The sequence below is a fragment of the Trachurus trachurus genome (assembly GCF_905171665.1).
Source record: "Trachurus trachurus genome assembly, chromosome: 16".
NCBI lineage: Eukaryota > Metazoa > Chordata > Actinopteri > Carangiformes > Carangidae > Trachurus > Trachurus trachurus.
Genome location: NC_139902.1, coordinates 27752855 through 27774886, shown reverse-complemented (window position 1 = coordinate 27774886; position 22032 = coordinate 27752855). Strand labels below are relative to the sequence as shown.

At 41.6% G+C, this 22032-nt stretch overlaps 2 protein-coding genes across 2 annotated transcripts; one reads left to right on the top strand and one right to left on the bottom strand.

The window, feature by feature from the left end:
- Positions 1-2573: 2573 nt before the first annotated feature.
- LOC310999775 (G-protein coupled receptor family C group 6 member A-like) lies at positions 2574-9790 on the bottom strand (the record flags this gene model as incomplete). Its single annotated transcript, XM_083990329.1, has 6 exons — positions 2574-3697; positions 4632-4755; positions 5460-5675; positions 6027-6830; positions 7499-7790; positions 9543-9790. The coding sequence occupies 6 exons, from the start codon at positions 9788-9790 to the stop codon at positions 2574-2576; spliced, it is 2808 nt and encodes a 935-aa protein (XP_083846455.1).
- Positions 9791-15565: 5775 nt separating this feature from the next.
- On the top strand, positions 15566-19912 carry cnih4 (cornichon family member 4). Its single transcript, XM_083989964.1, has 5 exons — positions 15566-15652; positions 16849-16917; positions 17041-17153; positions 18548-18688; positions 19645-19912. Exons 1-5 carry the CDS (start codon positions 15584-15586, stop codon positions 19670-19672), a joined length of 420 nt encoding a protein of 139 aa, XP_083846090.1. The 5' UTR covers positions 15566-15583; the 3' UTR covers positions 19673-19912.
- Positions 19913-22032: the final 2120 nt, after the last annotated feature.

The following is a 22032-nucleotide window of genomic DNA, read 5'->3' as shown; positions in this document are numbered from 1 at the left end:
GAACTGTCTTATCCATTAAAGGCGAAAAAGCCCCTAAAAATATATTTGATTTTTTTCCCCCTCTAATCTAGTTTTATTTTGATAGGCTGAAAATTATATTGCAGTGTTATAGGGTTAAATCCCTTTAAAGCACCCCAACATTATGCTGTTTTACTAACTTTATTTTATCAGGTGTTTATCATGTAATTTAATTTAAATGGTCTTACCAGTAACACTTCCTCGGCCAAGGTGCGCATGTGTCATTCTTTTGTACGTATCCATGAAGTGGGTACAGCATTCCAATCATGATATCTCCTGGAGCTTCAGCCGTCAGCTGTCCGGTGTGTTTTCCAGCAGCCTGTCCAGTCTTTATGATGATGAGGAGGAGAAGGACGAGGTGAGAAGAGATGATAAGAGCAGTCGAGGCCATCGTCCTGTCCTCTGCTATGTCTCTCAGCTCCCTGTCGCTCTCTGTGCTGTTTTTCCTCCAACACATTGATCCTCCTCTTTTTAAGCATCTTCACTGAGCAAAAAATTCCCTTGTGCCTCCTCCTTGATGCTGCACTGTTCACACATTCTACCCTGCAGCCCTGCCCACCGTTTCGTGACTGATAACAGGTGAGTTACTGTTCAGCAGAAGCATCTGCCATCACATCTGTTGTTGTTGTTTTACATCTTTTTGAGCTGTCAGCTACGCACAGATACCCAAACTCACGAATAGCCTACACAAACGGTCACTCTTTTTTGAACATCAACAGACTCTCTGTAAGGTTGTTTGACATTTGTATTCACAAGGAAGTTAGTAGCTGTTGATGCAAATAGCAACATTTTTTCCATATTAAATATGTGTAAATGGAGACAGATATCTATAACCACACACTGATGCATTGATCACACATTACTGTTTGATACTAATAACCAATTGATAATGGGAACAAGCGATAACATGGTGGGCATCTGTTGATGGGTCCTATAAAGTCCACAACTAGGGAGTCTTCAAATCGGGCACCTGAGTGAGTAAAGTTTTATTCACTAGTATACAGTCAACAAAACCGGGGCCGTGCCCAAAGAAGAGTAGGAGCCCCAAGCACACAACAATGTCAAAGTCAAAGTATCTTTATTGTCCCAAACAGGGAAAATGGGTTTGCAGCCAGGAAGATACAATACATGGTAACACTTTACAATAAGGGTCCCTTAATTAACGTTAGTTAAACAGCATGGAAGCATAAAGTGCAGATGCAAAGTGCCCAAGAAGGTGCAGATTTCAACGGCCTGCTCAATCCTTGCAAATAAACATATGAGCACGAGGCAATTATAACCCAATCGTAAGTTATCTGCTATTCAGCAACTGAATGGCAGTAAGCATGTTAAGGTTTCTCCTCTCCTCTCCTCTCCTCTCCTCTCCTCTCCTCTCCTCTCCTCTCCTCTCCTCTCCTCTCCTCTCCTCTCCTCTCCCCTCCCCTCCCCTCCTCTCCTCTCCTCTCCTCTCCTCTCCTCTCCTCAGTATATTTTTGAACTGTCATTTTCTGTTGTACTTTGTAGTTTGGCCTTGGTGTCTCGCACTCTCTCTGTGTTTCCGCAGATCCACCGGAGCTCCATCTCTCTGCACCAGCCGCCGCCTACATCGCCCCCATCCCACCCCTTCCCCTGCCGTTAGACCGGCCTCCCCTCCCTTCCCATGGACCAGTCTGCCACCCAGTCCTCCCATCGAGCTGACCGGCTCTCCCTGCCCCCCCCCCTCCCCTCACTAGAGACTGCCTTCATCAACCCCTGCTAACATTTCCATATTCCGCACATTCTGTGACAAACTGTAAACTGTTTTCTTGTCTGTAACAACATCTATTGCACGTCTGTCCGTCCTGGGTGAGGGATCCCTCCTCTGTTGCTCACCCTGAGGTTTCTCCTGTTTTTCCCTGTTAAAAGGGTTTCCATGGAGTTTTTCCTCAGTCGATGTGAGGGTCTAAGGACAGAGGATGTTGTTACGATGCCATGTAAAGCCCTTTGAGACAAACTGTTTGTAAAAACGGGCTATACAAATAAAATTGCCTTGCCTTGCCTTAAAGATCATGGGCCCTGACCTACACACTCCTTTTATGACCATGCCTCCTATGTAATTACTGGCGATACTGCCTCCTCCCCTCAATGGTCAGGGCCCCTGGTACTCTTCCCTGTTTCAATTTATAGAACAGGGCTTATCTGACAACTTGATCATTCTAATTGGCAGATTATAAGACCTATAAAGCCATTGGCTGTCTCTTCCATCCTAATCATCTTCCCTACAGTAATAGGATACATGGTGCCCAGTCGACTAAAAATACATTGATACTTCAATTCAACAAATCAACAAATCAAAAGCATGAATCCAAAATCAAAACATAGATCAGACATTGATATATTATAATGAATTTCCCTTTGGGGATTGATAGAGCAATTCTTATTTTATTTTTCTTATATATTATCATTTATAGGACACAACTTTATTTAGTATCTGCTGCAATTTCGTATTTCATTTGCAAAGACGTGTGTGTGTCTAATTACTGGATTCCAAAATCCAGAATCCAGTACAACAACAAAAGAAATTTTTTGAGTGTCTGTCACAGGCTGGAGCGTCTCCTGAGGCAGTGGCGTGGGACCGAGCCTCTGGGCAGACTTGGATACAGGTGCACAGGTGTGTCTGTTTCTTTGCAGTCCATCACCACATCAGGTGTGGGAGGAGCTGCTGGGACAGACAGGGCCAGAGCACTGGTGGCGATGTGTTGACAGCTGGACTGAGACTCTGACCCTGAGCTCACAGACACAGAGAAAGCGTCAGTGGTTTTGTTGGAGTATTCATAGAGTTTCTGCCTGAAGGCATTTTTGGTGTTTTTCTCCTTCTTAAAGAGGATTATGTAGCACTTTGGGAAGAAATGGCAGCCGAGGATGCCATAGTTGGAGATTAGGATGATGATCATCTCCACTGCTGGTCGGTACTTTCCTTTGGTGGTCAAGTGGATGGGGATAAAGAGTATCCAGGAGATGAGGTAGAGCAGCATGCTGAAGGTGATGAACTTTGCCTGGTTGTACTGCTGCGGAAGTCTACGTCCTTTGAAGGCGCAGACAAAACATACAAAAGCCAAGACAGCTATGTAACCTAACATCACCCAGAAGGCCACACGTGAGCCCTCATTACATCGCTCAAGCAGAATTCTATCTTGCCTATCAACATCCTTTTCAGGGCCTCTGAGGCACAGCCAGCAGGTGCAGATGATGACCTGCATCCCCACGAAAACACCGATGATGATATACGGCTGGTAGAGCCTCCTCAGAACATCCTGCAGCCCAGGGTTGAACTGGAAGGCCAGCAGGATCTTCAGGCTCTTGACCAGGATGCAGGAGACACACAGAGTGAAGCTGATACCAAACAGCACCTGTCGACTCTTGCACTGGATAGAGTTGGGCCGACCCACAAACAGAATGGCACTGATGTAGCTGACGAGCAAAGAGAAGAGAATGACCTGGCACAGAGGCCCCCCAGCAGCCTTCACTACCGGAGTGTCAGCCTGGTGAAAGAATAGAGCTGATACCATGAGAACCAGGATGATGCCCAGGGCAGTGATGGTCACGAGCGCTATGACGTAGCCATCCTCCCAGGACAAATACTCCACAGTTTTGAGTGTGCAGTTGGGGCTGCCTGCTGCAGACCACTCTTCCTTGCCACAACTAGTACACTCGCCCATGTCTGCAGAAGAGCACAGAGCACAGAGGTGCACATTAAAACACCTGGGTACTACAGAGACCTCTAACTGTGCGTTCACACCAAAAGCTTCCAAAGCGTCAAAATGCCAAGTCAATTCATTTTCAATGAGAGCCCGGCGACACTGAGCGTCCAAAGCGTCCACAGGCGTCGCCGTGCTTCCAAAGCGTCCAAAGCTTCCAAAGCGTCACCAGATGAGAAGTTGAGCCCTGGTTAACTTTAGGGTAATTAGCTATGACGCGGTTCGGCGGCAACCGGCGACAATGACCAGCGCGATCGAACTTTGACATCAGTCACGTGACGAGCGGCCAAAGCGGCTGAAAAATATTTGCCATTTTGGAAGCTGTCTTGTCTGACGCCCACTCTCGAGCGTTTTTGACGCTTTGGAAGCTTTTGGTGTGAACGCACAGTAAGCCTGACCTGGTAATGGTCCAACGAAGCATCATAACTGGTCATAGCTATAGAGTCGAAGCCTTGCTCATTGGACTCATTGTATCTGAACATGATTCCTTTGTAAGTTCTCAGGCATTACCCTGTCAGATGGAGGCTTTGACAACACTATTACTGTAGTATATTATTGGGAATTATTAAGCACTTGTAAAAGAGCAGAGGATTTTTATTGTGGTTCCTGCTTTAGATAATAAATGTTCAGAAGTATCCCCTGTTTGTTTTCACCAACTTCTGTTTGTTGTGTGATGAAGCTGACATCCTGCTCTTGATATTGTGCATTCAATGATGCTGAAACAACACAAGCCTCACACAATGAAGAACTGGTCCTTAAACATGTTAACAGGTGATTCTGACCTGGATGTGTTTGTCTCTCTCTGTGTGTGTGTGTGTGTGTGTGTGTGTGTGTGTGTGTGTGTGTGTGTGTGTGTGTGTGTGTGTGTGTGTGTGTGTGTGTGTGTGTGTGTGTCACCTGTCTCATTAGAGTAGTGGTCCTCATTGCAGTCGATGCATTGGTAACAGCAGACGTGTTGACCCTCAGCTGTCTTCTTTCTTTTTCCAGGCAAACATCTATTGGAGCATCTGGATGTGATGTTCTGAGTGAAACACAGAGACCATGATCACAGAGTAGAGACCTGGAACCCAGAACTGGGCTGAAGTATCTGAGCTTCCTATCTTATGAGGAAACACTGCATGTTCCTTCATAGAGGAAATGACGTCTCACAATTCCTCACTGCAGCAGCATTTAAAGCAATGTCCTGTTGTCGTTTAATCAGAGCAGCTGTTTGCAATACTGTGTAATTTGTTCATTGTTCATTACATTGTACTTTGTAATAAAATGTTATCATTTTATCCTATATTTTAATTGTTGTTTTTGTAGTATATATGTGTGACTGTGTGCACAAGTTAAATTGTATTTCTTTGATTGGAAGTATCTTATTGTTTTGTTTTGTTTTTCAATAAGAATATTTGGAGAGAAAAAAACAGGTTTTTGTTCTTTTAACCTGGGAGTCGTCATGAAGTACAAACAGACTGAATTTCTTATGAAGAATATCATCATCATTATACACATTACACGTAAATGCCTTCTGACACTAAATCCTAAAGCACAGATGGACTTATGGCTGAATGTAATATACTCACTTGCCCAATTCTGTATACGTATTTAGGCTATCTATTATTTTAATGACTCAAAGTGTCTTGAGCATCAGTGAATTTCAGATTTCTTGAATGAATTGTTTTTAGTAAACACAAACTGTATGTGTGTCTGTGTATATAAAACTACCAAAGGGCATCATACCTCCAGCTCCATGAACTCCTGGGTGTTATTGAGGCTGGTCCAAATGAAGGTCTTTGTCTTTATGTCGTACTCAGCCAGGATGTTATGGACGTTGATTTTTTTATCATCTGACTTCCACAGGGTCAGGTCGTAGCCCAGGTTGAGGTCTCCCTCTTCTGTAAAGTTGTAGTCCTTTCCTCCAAGTTTAAACTTCTGCTTCTTCAGAATTTGCAGTAGCTATGGAACATTATTGTCAGGTATTAGTATCATGATCAGCCTACTTCCCTACAGTATATGAGTCCACAAAACCACAATATCTCAACTTGACATGATAAGTGGTTCTACTGTTAAATGTGATGTTTATAGAGAAAAACTTGAACATGAAGTCCACAGGTGTGAGAAACATGCTGCCAATTGTCTCAACCCTGTATTTATGGTACGTAAACCAAGGTGTCATATTTAGTTTGACAATGATCAGCTAGAACCTGATCATTTGTTCCTGTTATCTGAATCCAGACTTACCCTTAATCTAGCCTGTAAATTTAACCACACACACACACAGAGAGAGAGAGAGAGTCATGTAAGTACCTCATGTGGCTGCACTTCGCCTGGTGTTTTACAGTCTTTGCTCTTGCAGAGTGAAGACACAGCATGAGCAATAGCGCTCACGGCCATCTCCTGACTCAGGACAATGTCATTCTGAATTCTCCCTTTGACGATCTTCACAGCCTCAGACAGCACCTTAGTATCGCTAAGGGAACCATTGGCATTTATCTCGTTGTAGAGCTCCTGCAGAAAGCTGTTATTCCTTGAGTCTAGACGCTCAGCTTCCTCCAGCCTGTCTAGGTACTCAATGAATGATGTTCGGTCTCCATTTTTGAATGTAATGCCCACAATATGTCCGATTTCCTTCAGAGTTGAGTTCCCTGTCACAGAGCTACTGGAGGACCAGCTGTCACTGGCCAACCAGACTCGTTTAATCGATTCTGAGCTATTTTGATTTCTAAGAGTCCAGTTCTTCATCTCCTTGAAGAGAGATTTCATGTGACTCACGTCGCCAAATGAGACGATGACTCTAACATTTTTGTGTGTGCTGATGGTTTCGGCCGCACTCCTTATTTTTTCGTTGAAATCCAGGCTGTGTTCAGAGGTAGGGAGAATTATTTCAAAGGCCACACAGATCTTCTCTTTAAGGGCATTGGGCACAAAATAGTCAAGAGGTGCACGACCATAGTCATCATCTTTGGTAACAACACCCACCCAGTTCCAGTCATATTTTTTGATAAAACCGACCATGACCGCTGTTTGGTGCTTATCACTAGGAACAGTCCTCAGGAAGGCAGGGAAGCGGTCCTTATCACTCAGTGTCACAGCAGTTGATGAAGGACTTATCTGGAGAACAGAAGACAAAGGTGTAATGTGTCTAGGGTGAATGGAAAAGCAGGGTACATCTCCTCCCCTACCTTTAATAGTGTTTAATCAAAGGGATAGTTCAACATTTTGGCAAATTGGCCCTTTGCCATAATCCCTAGTCTTAGCAGCAGTAGGTTCGTTACCTTTAATTGTCGGTGCAAGCTATTTTTAGAACGGCGGAGCAGAGCCACGAGCTGCTCAGAGCTACGCTACGGAGGCTCATGGGATTTCTTGGTTTCCCTCATCAAACTCATCAAATACACAATCCAACAACTCCAAAATGCTCTGGTGGACAAGTTGTGACCTGCACATTCACCATGCTAAATAACGGAATGTTTTGAGACAGAGTCGTTTTAGAGGTAAATGCAGAGACTGCTTGACGAAAAAATTTCCCTGAAGGCAACACGCATCAGCAGTTTTGCATGAATTTACCTCTAAAACGACTCCGTCTCGTGACGTTCCGTTATTATCTCATACCACAGTGACACCTCGGCCACCACCCTTGTTGAATTAAGACCTAAACAACCAGTTGTGCACCTTTGAGTTTATAGATTATGTTGAAGATCCAGTTGTTCATGTCCCTGTTTATCTATGAATTCTTGCCTTGAAAAGTGTCTCACTCACAGCAGTTTGGTCCAGTCTCTTACCTGAGGAATATAGTTGAGTGTCAGTTGCCTGGCAATGACGATGGAGACCTCCGAGGTGGGCGGACCTACAATAGCCATGATTGGCTGTCTCCTGGTGGAGACGTTACCTCCTGCATCGCAGTCGTGCTGTTGCAAGTCTGTAGTAATTCTTAGAGCTTTTCTCACATCACGGCAGTAGTCCAGGACCTGGTATCCCAGAGTAACGTTCATTTCTTTCAGCAGTGGGGATTTATTACTCTTCTCTATGGCGTTAATGAAGATCAGAATACGGGTCAGGGATCCATGTTGCAACCTGAATGAAAAGGACAAACAATAACTACAGTATCAGTAATATTAAACTAGTCAAGCCAATACATTAATATTGTTGTTCTTCTTCTTGTGGCTGTAATAACTGTGTAGTAAAAATCACACATGAGCTGAGTTTTTTATTTCAGAAGAATGATATATTGACTATTTTGCTCTACCTCATTCATCTGATTATAATGACAATAGAGATATGTTAGACATGTCATCACTTTCCCAACAGTATAAAGAATGAGGAAGATCATTCTTGACCTGAAAAAAAATTATTTAATGTCAAGTTTTACTTTTAAGGTTTTTCCCAGATGCCCCTGCTTCAACAACTTTAACTTAAAGCAGAAGTGTAATATGTGGTTGAAAGTTTCGGTATAGATTGTGAGTGTACGCTGCTGAGCTGTCATTAGTTTAAACTCACAGGTACAGGATCACTCAGTCTCTGGTCTTTCTCGGGATACTGATGCACTGTCTTCAAACTACTTGTTTAAAGTGAATTGTTCTGAATTTTTCTGATCTTAACTTTTTTTTATTGTTGTATTAAAGCAGAAGTAAGCGATATTTTTGTGTTAATATAAGTCTTAAATAGTTATATCTTCCGACAGCAATCACTTACATAGAGTGTTTGGACCGAAACACGGGTCTCTCAGTCACTCTACCCTGCTCTGAGCCGAGGATAAAACTTTTCTTGTATCCTACAAGTTTTATCCAATGAGGAGAGAGAACGGCATGAAGGGCTGTGTGTGCAGCCAGAGCCAGTCTGGTGCAGCCAAGGGATGCGCCTGAATGTGGTGACGTAGGGACGAGGGCGGTTATGGTGCGTTCAAGGCAGCCCGTAACTCTTGTTTTTCCGACCTGTGAAGTCGTACCAGTTCAATCTGGTACGACTTCCCGGGTCGGAAGTTACGAGTGGCCGTTAAAGTGACTTTCACAGGTAAAACAGGTCGGAAAAACACAAGTGGGTTGCCTGGAACGCTACAAAGTCGTAAGTCGTGACTTGAAGCTGTAATTTACGGTTTAAAAAGCCTGCCTGGAACGCAGCATTACCCAAAACGACCGGATCGCTTACTTCTGCTTTAACCACCCCCATCTTCCCTATACACGTCAAACATCTGCTGTTTAAACTTTCTTTTAAACTCACTTAGACTTTTACTGTTTCTGATGTTTTCAGCCAAACTGTTCCACATTTACAGTTACTCCACAAACTGAGACACACATAGATTTAAGAGTTGTCCTTGTGAGCTGCTGTGCCAGTTTATGTTGACCCCGAAGGTCATACAGTATCTCTTGGCACTTTCCCTTTCACAGAAAAGGCCTTGAATAATTACAGGTAATTGATTATGCTTTGCCAAACAGGCAATTTGTACAGTTTTAAATTTAATCAAATCTAAGAATTTCAACGCAGCTGCCCTCAAGAACAAGTCATTAGTATGTTCATTGTACTTTACATTGCAAACAATACGAATAGCTCTTTTCTGTTGGATGATCAATGGGTGCAAATTGGTGTTATATGTATTGCCCCAGACCTCCACACAGTAGTTCAAATAAGGAAAAACAAAAGCATAATATAGTGAAAGTAAAGACTGGTAATTTAGTATATGCTTGACTCTTCGCATGATACCAACACTTCTGGCGGCTTTGGATTATTTACAATTAACCCATTTTATGTCTCTGAATTGTGCTGTTTAAATGTTATTTTATCAGCTGTTTATCATTGAAATGTAATTCAATTAAATGTGCATGGTCTCACGTGGTGCACTTCTCAGGTCCAGGTAGGAGGGTGTCATTCTTCTCGATCTTATGAAGTGGGTACAGTACTCCAATCATGATATCTCCTGGCGCTACGGCCGTCGGCGGTCCGGTGAGGTTTGCAGCAGCGTGTCCAGTCTCCGGGATGATGAGGAGAAGGATGAGGTGAGAGGAGATGATGATAAGAGCAGTCGAGGCCATGGTCCTGCCTTCTGCTGTTTCTCCTCCGGCACACTGATACTTAAGCATCTTCACTTGGTCTAAAAAAAATTCCCTCACGCCTCCTCCTCCTCCTCCTCCATGCTGCACTGTTCTCAAGTTTCACCCTGCAGCCCTGCCCACTGTTTCGTGACTGTGACTGTCAACAGGTGAGTCTCTGTTCAGCAGAAGCAGCTGCCATCACATCTGTTGATGTTTTGCATATTTTTAACCTGTTAACCTGTAACCTAAGTGATTTTATTTTTAAGAAAACATTGTTTTTTTCAAACTGATTGAGCTCAGAAATAAAAATGTGAACTAAAGGAAGTATTTGTATTTGTTTATGATTCAACTTTTATTGAAGACCAAACTTAAAACCAATAAAACAAACAAAATCACAAAAAAGGCAAAATTAAGATACACAATCTTATGACAATAAAACATAAAAGTAAAAACAATATGTTTAACTCATTTTTAAACCACACTACTGAGGGAGATTTATTTCTCAATTTGCAAGGTCGTATATGGTATTCGCCCCAAATTATTACCTTTTTTCAGATCTTACTTTTTGGGGGGGGAATAGGTTTTTTTTTGTTTTTTGAAGTATCTTCAAAATACAAATATTAAAGGCACATTGGTAATAGATAAATGCACAGTGCTGAATCAGCTATCTTGATCAAGAACAAAAAGAAAAAAAGAGAACGTGAGGGTCTCAGTCCACAATAGTAAATAAGTCCAGCAAAGAAAATAACCTTAGGGCATTTTTGCTTTCCATGTAATGTAAAGCAAACTCGTAGTCTAAACAAACTGTCACTCACTGTTGAACATCAACACACCCTAAGTTACTTGGTATTTGTATTCACAAGGAAGTTAATAGCTGTTGTGGTGTGGAAATACATTGTCAATTCAATGATCAACAGGTCAATAGCATTGAAACCACATCAAAACATCGATCAGACATTAATAGCCTACATATAATCGTTTGTAAGAAGCATTTTTATTTTGAAATTCCCCTACACATCTGAGAGGTGAGTATCTTGAAATTTCTACTAAAATCCTACTTTAATGTAGACAAACTGGAATTTTATGTTCTTTCAGTTTTATTTTGTAGAGGGTGAAAACTGTAAGGCTCAATAAAGCTCAATTTGGCATTTCATAGTGAACAGAAGGCTGATTTTATTTTTAAGAATTCATTGTTGTTGTTCATTTAAATGTCTGGTTGAACTCAGAAATAAAAATGTGAAATTATATTTTAGTTGCTTTTTGTGAGGAATGGAAGAGATGACATTGCCTCATATCGATCACTGATCCTTGAATTGAATTACCTTGACATCAGACTTTTGGGCTATAGACAAACGTCAAATCGTTGTCAGTTGAATCAATATAACATTGTGATGAAATGCCAGAATATACACTATTTTTTTATTTATATTTTAACTTATTTTGTTTTCTATTTGTCTTTGCCCCTTTTATTTATAGCTTTTTTATTTTTTATTCTATTTGCTGCTGCAATACCACAAATTAAGAATATCTTATCTTATCTTAATGTAGATTCCTGCTTAAATCAAACACTGTAACTCACACTAAATGTATTAATTAGGATCTAGTCACTCCCACTTCATCACTTTATTATAGATGACTAAATTTGACTTCTTTTCTTAAAAACAAACTTTATCTTAAATTTCAAATACTTAAATAGGCTCTTGATGGGAACATATTGCATTTTTATTTCCACAAGGCATCAATTATCATAAATAAAATCTACAATGCATGTGCACTATATGTTCCTAACAAGAAAAAAAACAAAAACAAATCAAGGCACTTAATCTTATTGAGACTCTTCATTGCGTTGCAGTTTCCACAATTATATTGATTTTCTCATGTTCATTCGCCAATAATCTTAAGGAACTAAACTATTTGTTCAACTCAGTTTTTTTAATGATTCAACTTTTATTGAGTTTTAAATTTTTTACAAGGCCAAACTAAAAACCAGTAAAACAAAACAAAAAAAGGCAAAATTAAGATACACAATCTTATGACAATAAAACATAAAAGTAAAAACAATATGTTTAACTCATTTTTAAACCACACTACTGAGGGAGATTTATTTCTCCATTTGCAAGGTTGTAGCCTATATGGTATTCGTCCAAAATTATTACCTTTTTTCAGATCTTACTTTTTGGGGGGCAGTGGTGGACAATAACGGAGTGAATTTACTGTACTTAAGTACATATCCAGAGGATTTGTACTTTACTTGAGTATTAGATTTCTTTGGTACTTATTACTCTTACTTTAATACATTCCCAAGACAAATATTTTTTACTTTTACTCAAGTTAATTTCTAGGAAGGCTGAAAAGTACTCGTTACTTTCAGGTCTGCCCTTAAAATACTATTGAACACAAGCTGTGTTTGTCAAAGAAGGAAACCCTAACCCCTAAAAGCAGCACATCAGTGCAGGTGGTTTCAAAGAGTTAATTCTCAGAAACAAGAGTTAAAAGGTCCTTAAATTATAGTAATTCATTGATGTGAAAAATAAGAAATGTACTCTTACTCTTACTTTTACTTAAAGTACCTTTAAAAGCAAGTACTTTTTTACTCTTACTCGAGTAACATGTCGACTGAGCTACTTTTACTTGTAACAGAGTAAATTTTGACCAGTAGTATTTGTACTCTTACTTAAGTACTGGGGTCGAGTACTCTGTCCATCTCTGTTGGGGGGGAAATATTAGATTAGATTAGATTAGATTGCCTTTATTGTCATTGAAAAAAGAATTCAACGAAATTCACGTTGCTTCCCCGCTGTGATACCACACAACACACACAAGACAGAATAAATACGAAACATAAAACCTATAAAAACATCATGAAATATAGTCCACAAAAAAAAAAAGATATTGCATATTGCCCGCTGGGGATTGCACAACCCATTGTTGCCTATCTGTTCTTTAGGCCAGTGGTTCTCAACTGGTGGGTCGGGACCCAAAAGTGGATCGCGGACCCGTTCTGGATGGGTCGCGGACAGCTGGTCAAAAAAGTAAATAATATTTAATGCACATCTGATGTTGGACATGTCTTTTATTTTGAAAAATAACATGAACACATGCAGTTGCAATGGTCCTCCTCAGTTTCTTATTATTTGCTCTGAATGCAAAGATATCAGTTTCTTATTAATGTGGCCTGAATGCAGTGAATCTTGTTTTGTTTTGTGGGTCTTTATTTTGTGCAATTTGATATTTATTAACTTTTGTGAATATGCTCTGAATGCAGAGATGCATTAGAAGTCAAATATATCGTTTTGTTGGTCTCCATTTTGTGCAGTTTGATATTTTTTTATTCACTTCCGTACATGCAGTTGTCATGGTCCTCAGTTTCATTCATGTGCTCTGAAATGCACTTTGCTCAATAAAGAGGAAAATTTGTTTTTAAAGGCTTTGAAAAAAAAAAAATCTTGGTTTGAAATTTGAATTCTTTAAAAGTGGGTCGCGACTTAAAGCAGATATCAGCTTCACGGCCGTTTCGGCTAATGCTGCGTTCAAGGCAGGCTTTTGAAACCGTAAGTTACAGCTTCAAGTCACAACTACGACTTGGTAGCGTTCCAGGTAACCCGTAGCTCGTGTTTTTACCATCCTGTTGTCTGTGAAAGTTCCCTATAACGGCCACTCGTAACTTCCGACCCGTGAACTCGTACCAGATCGAACTGGTATGACTTCACAGGAAGGAAAAACACAAAGTACGAGTTTCTTTGAACGCACCATGAGTTAGCAGCCCCCGCCCTTGTCAGGCATCAATTGGTCCTCGTGCTACGTCACCACATTCACGCGCATCCCTTGGCTGCACACACAGCCCTTCATGCCGTTCTCTCTCCTCATTGGATAACACTTGTATCCCACAAGGAAAATTTTCTCCTCGGGTTACAGCAGAGCAGAGTGACGGAGAGACTCGTGTTTAGGCTGAAATACTTCATGTAAGTGATTGCTGACGGAAAATAGGACTATTTAGGACTTATATTAACAAAAACATTCCACTGATATCTGCTTTAATGACCATGGGAAAATGTGGGTCCCAGAGCGAGACTAGTTGAGAACCCCTGCTTTAGGCTGCTATTTAGTTCTTTAATGGCACAAGAATAAAAAACTGTTCTGGAGTCTTGATGTGCGACTCTTCAGGCAGAAATATCTACATACAGTATTTACAGTACAGGGCAAAAGTTTGGACACACCTTCTCACTCACTGAAGGCACCAAAACTATGAATGAACACATGTGGAATTAACAAAAAAGTGTGAAATAACTGAAAACATGTCTTTTCTTCTTTGTCTTCTCTTTCTTCTTTTCTTCTTCCTCTCCTTCTTCCTCCTCCTCCTCTATCTCTGCTGCCCCCACCAATTCTAGTTTCTTCAAAGTAGCCACCCTTTGCTCTGATTACTGCTTTGCACCCTCTTGGCATTCTCTTGATGAGCTTCAAGAGGTGAACCTGACCTGAAATGGTTTTCACTTCACAGGTGTGCCTTGTCAGGGTTCATTAGTGGAATTTCAGTGAGAATCTACAATGTAAATAGTCATGAAAATAAAGGAAATGCATTGAGTGTGTCCAAACTTTTGGCCTGTACTGTATATGCTGGTGGTTGCCGCTGCGCCGTGGCTGTTCCTCCTCCCCTGTGGTGGCCCTGAAGTGCAAAACACAACGGCAAATCAGACAACAACGGCAAAAGAGAAAACACAACACAAAAAGAGAAAACACAACGGCAAAAGAGAAAACACAAAACAAAAAGAGAAAACACAACGGCAAATCAGAAAACACAAAAGCAAAAGAGAAAACACAACACAGAAAGAGAAAACAAAACAACATTAACCAAACCGGAAAAGGTAGGTACCCTTGAGTGGAATACGTCAACGCGGCCGCCATCTTGGTCAGGGGGAAGCCGTGTCTACTTACTGCACTAGTCAACAGAGGCAGAGGTCTATCAACCATTAAAATCGCCATAACTCACCGAATATTCAACCGATTCTCAAGCCGTTTGGTTTATTATAAATGTCAGACACATATATATGATACAACAACAAAAAAATTTAGAAAAAAATTATAATTTTTTTTTTTTTATGTATTAAACATACACTTAGATAGTACTCAGACACCCCACATGCATAAATACACTGTTTTCTGATTTGCCGTTTTTTAGTAATTTGTCGTTGTGTTTTCTGTTTTTTTGTTGTGATTTCTGATTTGCCGTTGTGTTTTCTCTTTTTGTGTTGTGTTTTCTCTTTTGCCGTTGTGTTTTCTCTTTTTGTGTTGTGTTTTCTCTTTTGCCGTTGTGTTTTCTCTTTTGCCGTTGTGTTTTCTCTTTTGCCGTTGTGTTTTCTCTTTTTGTGTTGTGTTTTCTCTTTTGCTGTTGTGTTTTCTCTTTTTGTGTTGTGTTTTCTGATTTGCCGTTGTGTTTTCTCTTTTTGTGTTGTGTTTTCTCTTTTGCCGTTGTGTTTTCTCTTTTTGTGTTGTGTTTCCTCTTTTGCCGTTGTGTTTTCTCTTTTTGTGTTGTGTTTTCTGATTTGCCGTTGTGTTTTCTCTTTTTGTGTTGTGTTTTCTCTTTTTGTGTTGTGTTTTCTCTTTTGCCGTTGTGTTTTCTCTTTTTGTGTTGTGTTTTCTCTTTTTGTGTTGTGTTTTCTCTTTTGCCGTTGTGTTTTCTCTTTTGCCGTTGTGTTTTGCACTTCAGGGCCACCGTATTCTCCGGCCACCAGGGGGCGCTGAGTCGAGGCGCCGCCGCGGCCGCTCGGTGGCTCCCCGCTCCCCGACAGGACGGTCACAGCCCGGGGCCGGAAGTGGCAGCGGAGCAGTGGCGGAAGAAGAAAGATGGAGGCGGCAGTGTTCATTCTGTCGCTGGTGGACTGCTGTGCACTGATTTTCCTCTCGGTTTACTTCGTATCCTTTCGGCTGTTGGGTGTTTCAGTGTTTCTTCAAGGCTGGGGAGGAGGGGGAAGCGGGGTCGTTTGATCCGTTTGTTTATGTGCGTTTGTTTCCGAGCTACGGCGGCCGGGGCGGGCTAGCTGAGTTACCCGTTACCCGCCGCGGTGTTGTCGCTGTCGCTGTCGGAGCTGAGCCCCCGGTCTCTACAGTCTGCGCCGCGGGGTGAGGTGTGGTCACAAACTACCAGAAAACACGGCACCGACACCCGGGAGTGAGGAGATGCGGTCGGTCGGTCCGGTCGGTCCCCGCGGTCTGAGCTCTCGGAGGTGTCGGTCAGTCGGTCGGTGTGTTGCTGCTGTTTCACAACTTAATTTTTCCCAGCCTGGTCGGGTCAGATAGATGCGTACATGAACTGATGAAGCCTCTTGGATGAGAGGTGAAACGTCTTCCTACTAGACAAATAACTAAGTCCAGTTGCTTTCGATTTAATTTAACCTCCTTTTTGAAATACTATGACCTGGACAAATGGGAATATGCACCGGCTTCACAACAACCGATGACCTCGATCACAACACGACGAGCGCTGTCACTTTACACACTTTACTTGCACTTCCGGGGCCTGAAACTACACGCGTTTACCGAGTTTAGAAGTCAAACTTTACACCTGCTGTAAATCTCAAGTATATCGATATCGATTCAATAAGGCAAAAGTCTGTTATGATAGGAGTTTCATTTGATTCATTCAGTTCAGGGATCAGTGATCGATATGAAACGATATCGTCAACACAATCACTTCCATTCATATCAACACCACAGAAAGCAAAATAAAATATCATTTATTTTTATGTTTGAGCTCAACCAGACATAATAAACTATTTATAGCATTAAAATTCATGCAGAGTCTAAACTAATTGATCTCTCTTTGATCAGCTAGACATGTTTTGGGAAATTAAATATGAACCTACAGCAGATACTCATTGCTTAAAATGTCCAGGGAGACTTAAAAATAAAGGTGCGCCTTATAAACGATGATATTGATATGCAATCATTGTTTTTATTATGGATCGATGCTATTGACTCCTTGTTCATTGAATTGATAAGTTGTTACACCCCTAGTATGTACAGAGTATAGTTCAGTTTGATGAAGCAGAGACTTTTCAGGCATTATTTGTGCATTGTATGTGTGTTTATCTACTTGACTGGGCTCTCAGATCATCACTCTCTCTGACCTGGAGTGCGACTACATCAATGCTCGGGCCTGCTGCTCCAAGCTCAACAAAGTGAGTCATTGATCCTGGCGCCTCCTTCTTAGTTTTTTTAAAATGTATTATAATGATTGATTGTCAATATCAGTGTGTGTTGATGAGTCTGGTGTGTGTTTTCTTGCTGCTGTGTTGTTTCAGTGGGTGATCCCAGAGATGGTGGGCCAGTGTCTCTCCACCATGCTGATGCTGGTCTCCATGCACTGGTTCATCTTCCTGCTCAACCTGCCTGTAGCAGCCTGGAACATTTACAGGTGCGTCCAACGTCTGTGCTGCTTCTGCTTCCTGGTTTTCTTTTCTGAGAAGAAAACGCCACAGCTCAATACTATATGGGACTGTTTTGAGTACGATCCAGGGATTGGTGACCGATATGACACAAAAAGCAGCTAAAATATCATTTGACATACCGGTACTTAAAGCAGAAGTAAGTGATCCGGTCGTTTTGGCTAATGCTGCGTTCCAGGCAGGCTTTTGAAACCGTAAATTACAGCTTCAAGTCACAACTTACGACTTTGTAGCGTTCCAGGCAACCCACTCGTGTTTTTCCGACCTGTTTTACCTGTGAAAGTCACTATAACGGCCACTCGTAACTTCTGACCCGTGAACTCGTACCAGATTGAACTGGTACGACTTCACAGGTCGGAAAAACACGAGTTACGGGCTGCCCTGAACGCACCATAACGTCTTGTCAGCCGATGAAGTTAGCAGCCCCCGCCCTCGTCATGGATCTATTGGTCCTCGTCCCTACGTCACCACATTCAGGCGCATCCCTTGGCTGCACACACAGCCCTGCATGCCGTTCTCTCTCCTCATTGGATAAAAATTGTAGGATACGAGAAAAGTTTTCTCCTCGGCTCAGAGCAGAGCAGAGGGACTGAGAGACCCGTGTTTCAGTCCAAACACTCTATGTAAGTGATTGCTGTCGGAAGATATAACTATTTAAGACTTATATTAACACAAATATATCACTTACTTCTGCTTTAATTCTGGGCTTTAACCAGAAATTTAAAGGGCCCATTGCCATAATAGTTCTTTTAGAGGTAAATTCATGCAAAACCGCTGATGCACGTTCCTGTTGGGGGCAGTTTTTCAGCAAGCAGTCTCTGCATTTCCCTCTAAAACAACTCTGTCTGGTAACGTTCTGTTATTATCTCACAGCGTGGTGAATGTGCAGGTCACAACTTGTCCACCAGAGCGTTGTGGAGTTGTTGGATTGTGTATTTGATGAGTTTGATGAGGGAAACCAAGAAATCCCATGAGCCTCCGTAGCGTAGCTCTGAGCAGCTCACGGCTCTGCTCCACCGTTCTAAAAATAGCTTGCACCGACAACTAAAGGTAACGAACCTACTAGTATGACTATAGGGATTATGGCAATGCTGGGTCAATTTGCCAAAATGTTGAACCATCCCTTTGATTAAACACTATTAAAGGTAGGGGAGGAGATGTAGCCTGCTTTTCAAAACATCCTATTTTTTAAATAAAAATCAGCTTCCTGTTCACTATAAAGTGAACAGGTTTACACCTCAAACTCTAGTCTTAAAAAAAGCTACATAGTTTAAGCTGCTTGATCATGTCATCCTCCTCCTCCTCCTCATCACTCACCTGTGGTCCACGCCTGGTCGGTTTCACCCTCCTCTTGTCCCCGCAGGCACGTGAAGGTCCCGATGGGGAACATGGGCGTGTTCGACCCGACTGAGATCCACAACCGAGGGCAGCTCAAGTCGCACATGAAGGAAGCCATGATCAAACTGGGCTACCACCTGCTCTGCTTCTTCATTTACCTGTACAGGTGGGAAACTGTGTTTTACTGTTTTAACACACTAAAGGCAGGATCAGACCCACGATTTCAGACTGATTTTCACACGATTTCAACGTTGGGCCCGATTATGAGTGTCTAGGACGCTGTACGACGCCGTGACGGAAGTTTAGCATGTTAGAATTTTTTGAATTTCTTCGCCTGGTCTGACATCTTCTTCGAGGTGAACCTTGGCGTTGACCAATAGGATAATGGAGCGCTATGACACATTAGGTGCGTTTCCATTTCCCCTAGAAATGCGCAAAACCTAAATATCGTAATAAAAAACTGGAAACACCGACATTTTCAAAAAACCTCTCAAATATTGTTAAAACATTTCTTTGCTCTCGTGAGGGGATTTTTCAGACGTATCGATACAAAAGTGTAATGGAAACACTTGTTTTTCACACAGCTCATTGAATGTATCCCGGGTCAACCTGAAATTTTGTATTCGTAGTTTGTGAAATCCTCATTCACAACCCTCTCCCAGAAATCCCTTATACATGGCCGCTGCCACACATAAGGACTTAACTAGACTTTACGAGAGTCACGGCTCATTCGCAAAACAACTTTCAAAGGAAACACCTGCAAATGGCAATTGTACTTTTTTGAAATTTCAAAAATATCGCTTTTATTTTGCGTAATGGAAACCCAGCTGGTGTTTACGGTGAACATGTGCTTCATGTGCACAATGTGAGATAATGGTTTTGATGTGAACACATACGTTAATGTACCTCCTGAACTGAACACACACCGCTGCAGTATCCATGATTGACAGTTTGTTGTGACGCCTCCCCGATGTCCTATGAACTCACACAGGGTCATGATCGATGATTGGTCGGGGTCATACTTGGCAAGAATTTATTCCACTGTGATCGTTTTAATCTGACATGGAGACCATTGTTGTTTGGACTGACAAGCACCTCTCTCTTTCTGTTTTGTTCCTGCAGCATGATCCTCGCTCTGATCAACGACTGAAGCTCTCGGCAGCTTCTCTGACCCCCAAGCTGCCAAAAAAAATCATCCCAAACTCCAGGCTTCACTCCCCCGACACCTCCACCTCCACCTCCACCTCCCTCCTCTCTGCTCCTGCTCCGGTCCTGCTGTGTTGCACCAAACCTGTCAGAGAACAGACTCGCTACTATACTTTACTGTGCTGTCACAACCCCAGAGTTTTTTAAACACTTTGCAGCTCCGTCACGACAAAACTCTACGATCGTCATTTTGAATCCGTAGCTCAGTGCTCAGAGTTTTCCTCCTTCCTGTTCAGACACACGTAGCTCCGTGTTCTGGCTCCTGAACCTGCAGCACCGTCAGCGATGTTCAGCAGACTCAGTGTTTTGAAGTTAAATCGCCATCTGTTTTTCCCCCGCTTGTGCCTTTTTCTCTTTTTTTTTTCTTGCTTTTACCAGTGAAACGTAATGTGATTTGTTTTGTTCTGGTTTAGAAAGAATCTGGATCAGTCGTAACTTTTTTTTTTTTTTAAGCTGCACGTCACGGTTCAGAAACAACAGAGATAAAAGAAAAAATGTATTAAATGTAGATTTAAAAAAAAGAAGATAGAGACACTGAGTCTGTGTGAATGAAGCTGATCTCTTCGAGGTGTTTCACTGGTTTCCTTGGCGACTGCGGGTCAGAACCAGCGAGTCGAACAGAAACTGAAACCAGAGCTTTGTTGTGATGTTTCTTTGTACTGACCTGACGTTAAACTCTGTGACAGCGGTGTTTTATCACTCCATCCTGTTCCTCTCACAGTGGTTTTTGGTGCAAACAGGAGCCGCCTCAACACACACACACACACACACACACACACACACACACACACACACACACACACACACACTACAGCTGACTGATAAATATTCATTTCATTTATATTTGATCCATATTAAAGTCTGAACCAGCGGGCAGAGTTAAAGGACAATCACACTGAACACACACACATACACACATACACATCAGTCCTGGATGCTGTGAACTGGGGTCATGTGATTTGCCATAAAATGGGTTTAATGTTGAAAGAAGCGATTGTGTGTGAATGTGTGGGTGTGTGTGAGTGTGTGTTCTGATGATGTATTTACCGACTGACTTCAGAGTCAAAGGAGAGGGGGAGGAGGAGGACGGTTGGACGTCCATGTTGTCTCTTCGTTCGGTGTGTGTGTGTGTGTATGAACTGGGTGAACTGGTGAATGGGTTCCTGTCTGATTTACAACACAGTATAATGTCTTATAATGCAGTGTTTGTTTCTGGAGAGAAAAATTGCAGAGTTTCATAAATAAAGATGAAAAGACAAAAAAAAAAAAAGAAGAAGCTTGTTTTTGTTTTGTTTTTTGTCCTCACTCGATTCCATGGTTTGATTTGTTTTGATTTGATTATTCTTTATTTCGAACATATTAAAAAAGAGACAAAAGGAAAGGCATATGAAACTAGAAAAAGAAAGCATTTCAAGGAGGAAATGCGTGTGAATACTGAAAGCAGCAAGCAAGAAAGAGACAGAGATAGATAGACAGAAAGAAAGAAAGAAAGAAAGAAAGAGACAGACAGAAAGAAAGGGACAGATAGAAATATAGTAAGAAAGAGACAGACAGAAAGAACGAGACAGAGAGAAACAGAAAGACAGGACAGAAAAAAAGAAAGAGGCAGACAGAAAGAAAGAAAGAGACAGACAAAAAGATAATAAGAAAGAGACAGACAGAAAGAAAGAGACAGAGAGAAAGAAAGAAAGACAGAAAAAGAAAGAGACAGATACAGAAAGACAGAGACAGACAGAAAGAAAGGGACAGATAGAAAGACAGACAGAGAAAGAGACAGAAAGACAGATAGAAAGAGAGAAAGAGACAGACAGAAAGAAATAGACAGATAGAGACAGACAGAAAGAAAGAAAGAAAGAAAGAAAGAGACAGACAGAAAGAAAGAAAGAGACAGACAGAAAGAAAGAGACAGAGACAGACAGAAAAAGACAGAGGCAGAAAGAAAGAAAGAAAGAAAGAAAGAAAGAAAGAGACAGACAGAAAGAAAGAAAGAGACAGACAGAAAGAAAGAGACAGAGACAGACAGAAAAAGACAGAGGCAGAAAGAAAGAAAGAAAGAAAGAAAGAAAGAAAGAAAGAGACAGACAGAAAAAGACAGAGGCAGACAGATAGATAGAAAGAAAGAGACAGATATATAGAAAGAGACAGATAGTATGTTTGAGTGGTTTGTGCAGTGCTTTGGCAACAACGGGTTTCTGTTCATGCCAATAAAGCTAATTGAATTGAATTGAATTGAATTGATAGACAGAGACAGACAGAAAGAAAGACAGAGACAGAGAGATAGAAAGAAAGAGGCAGACAGAAAGA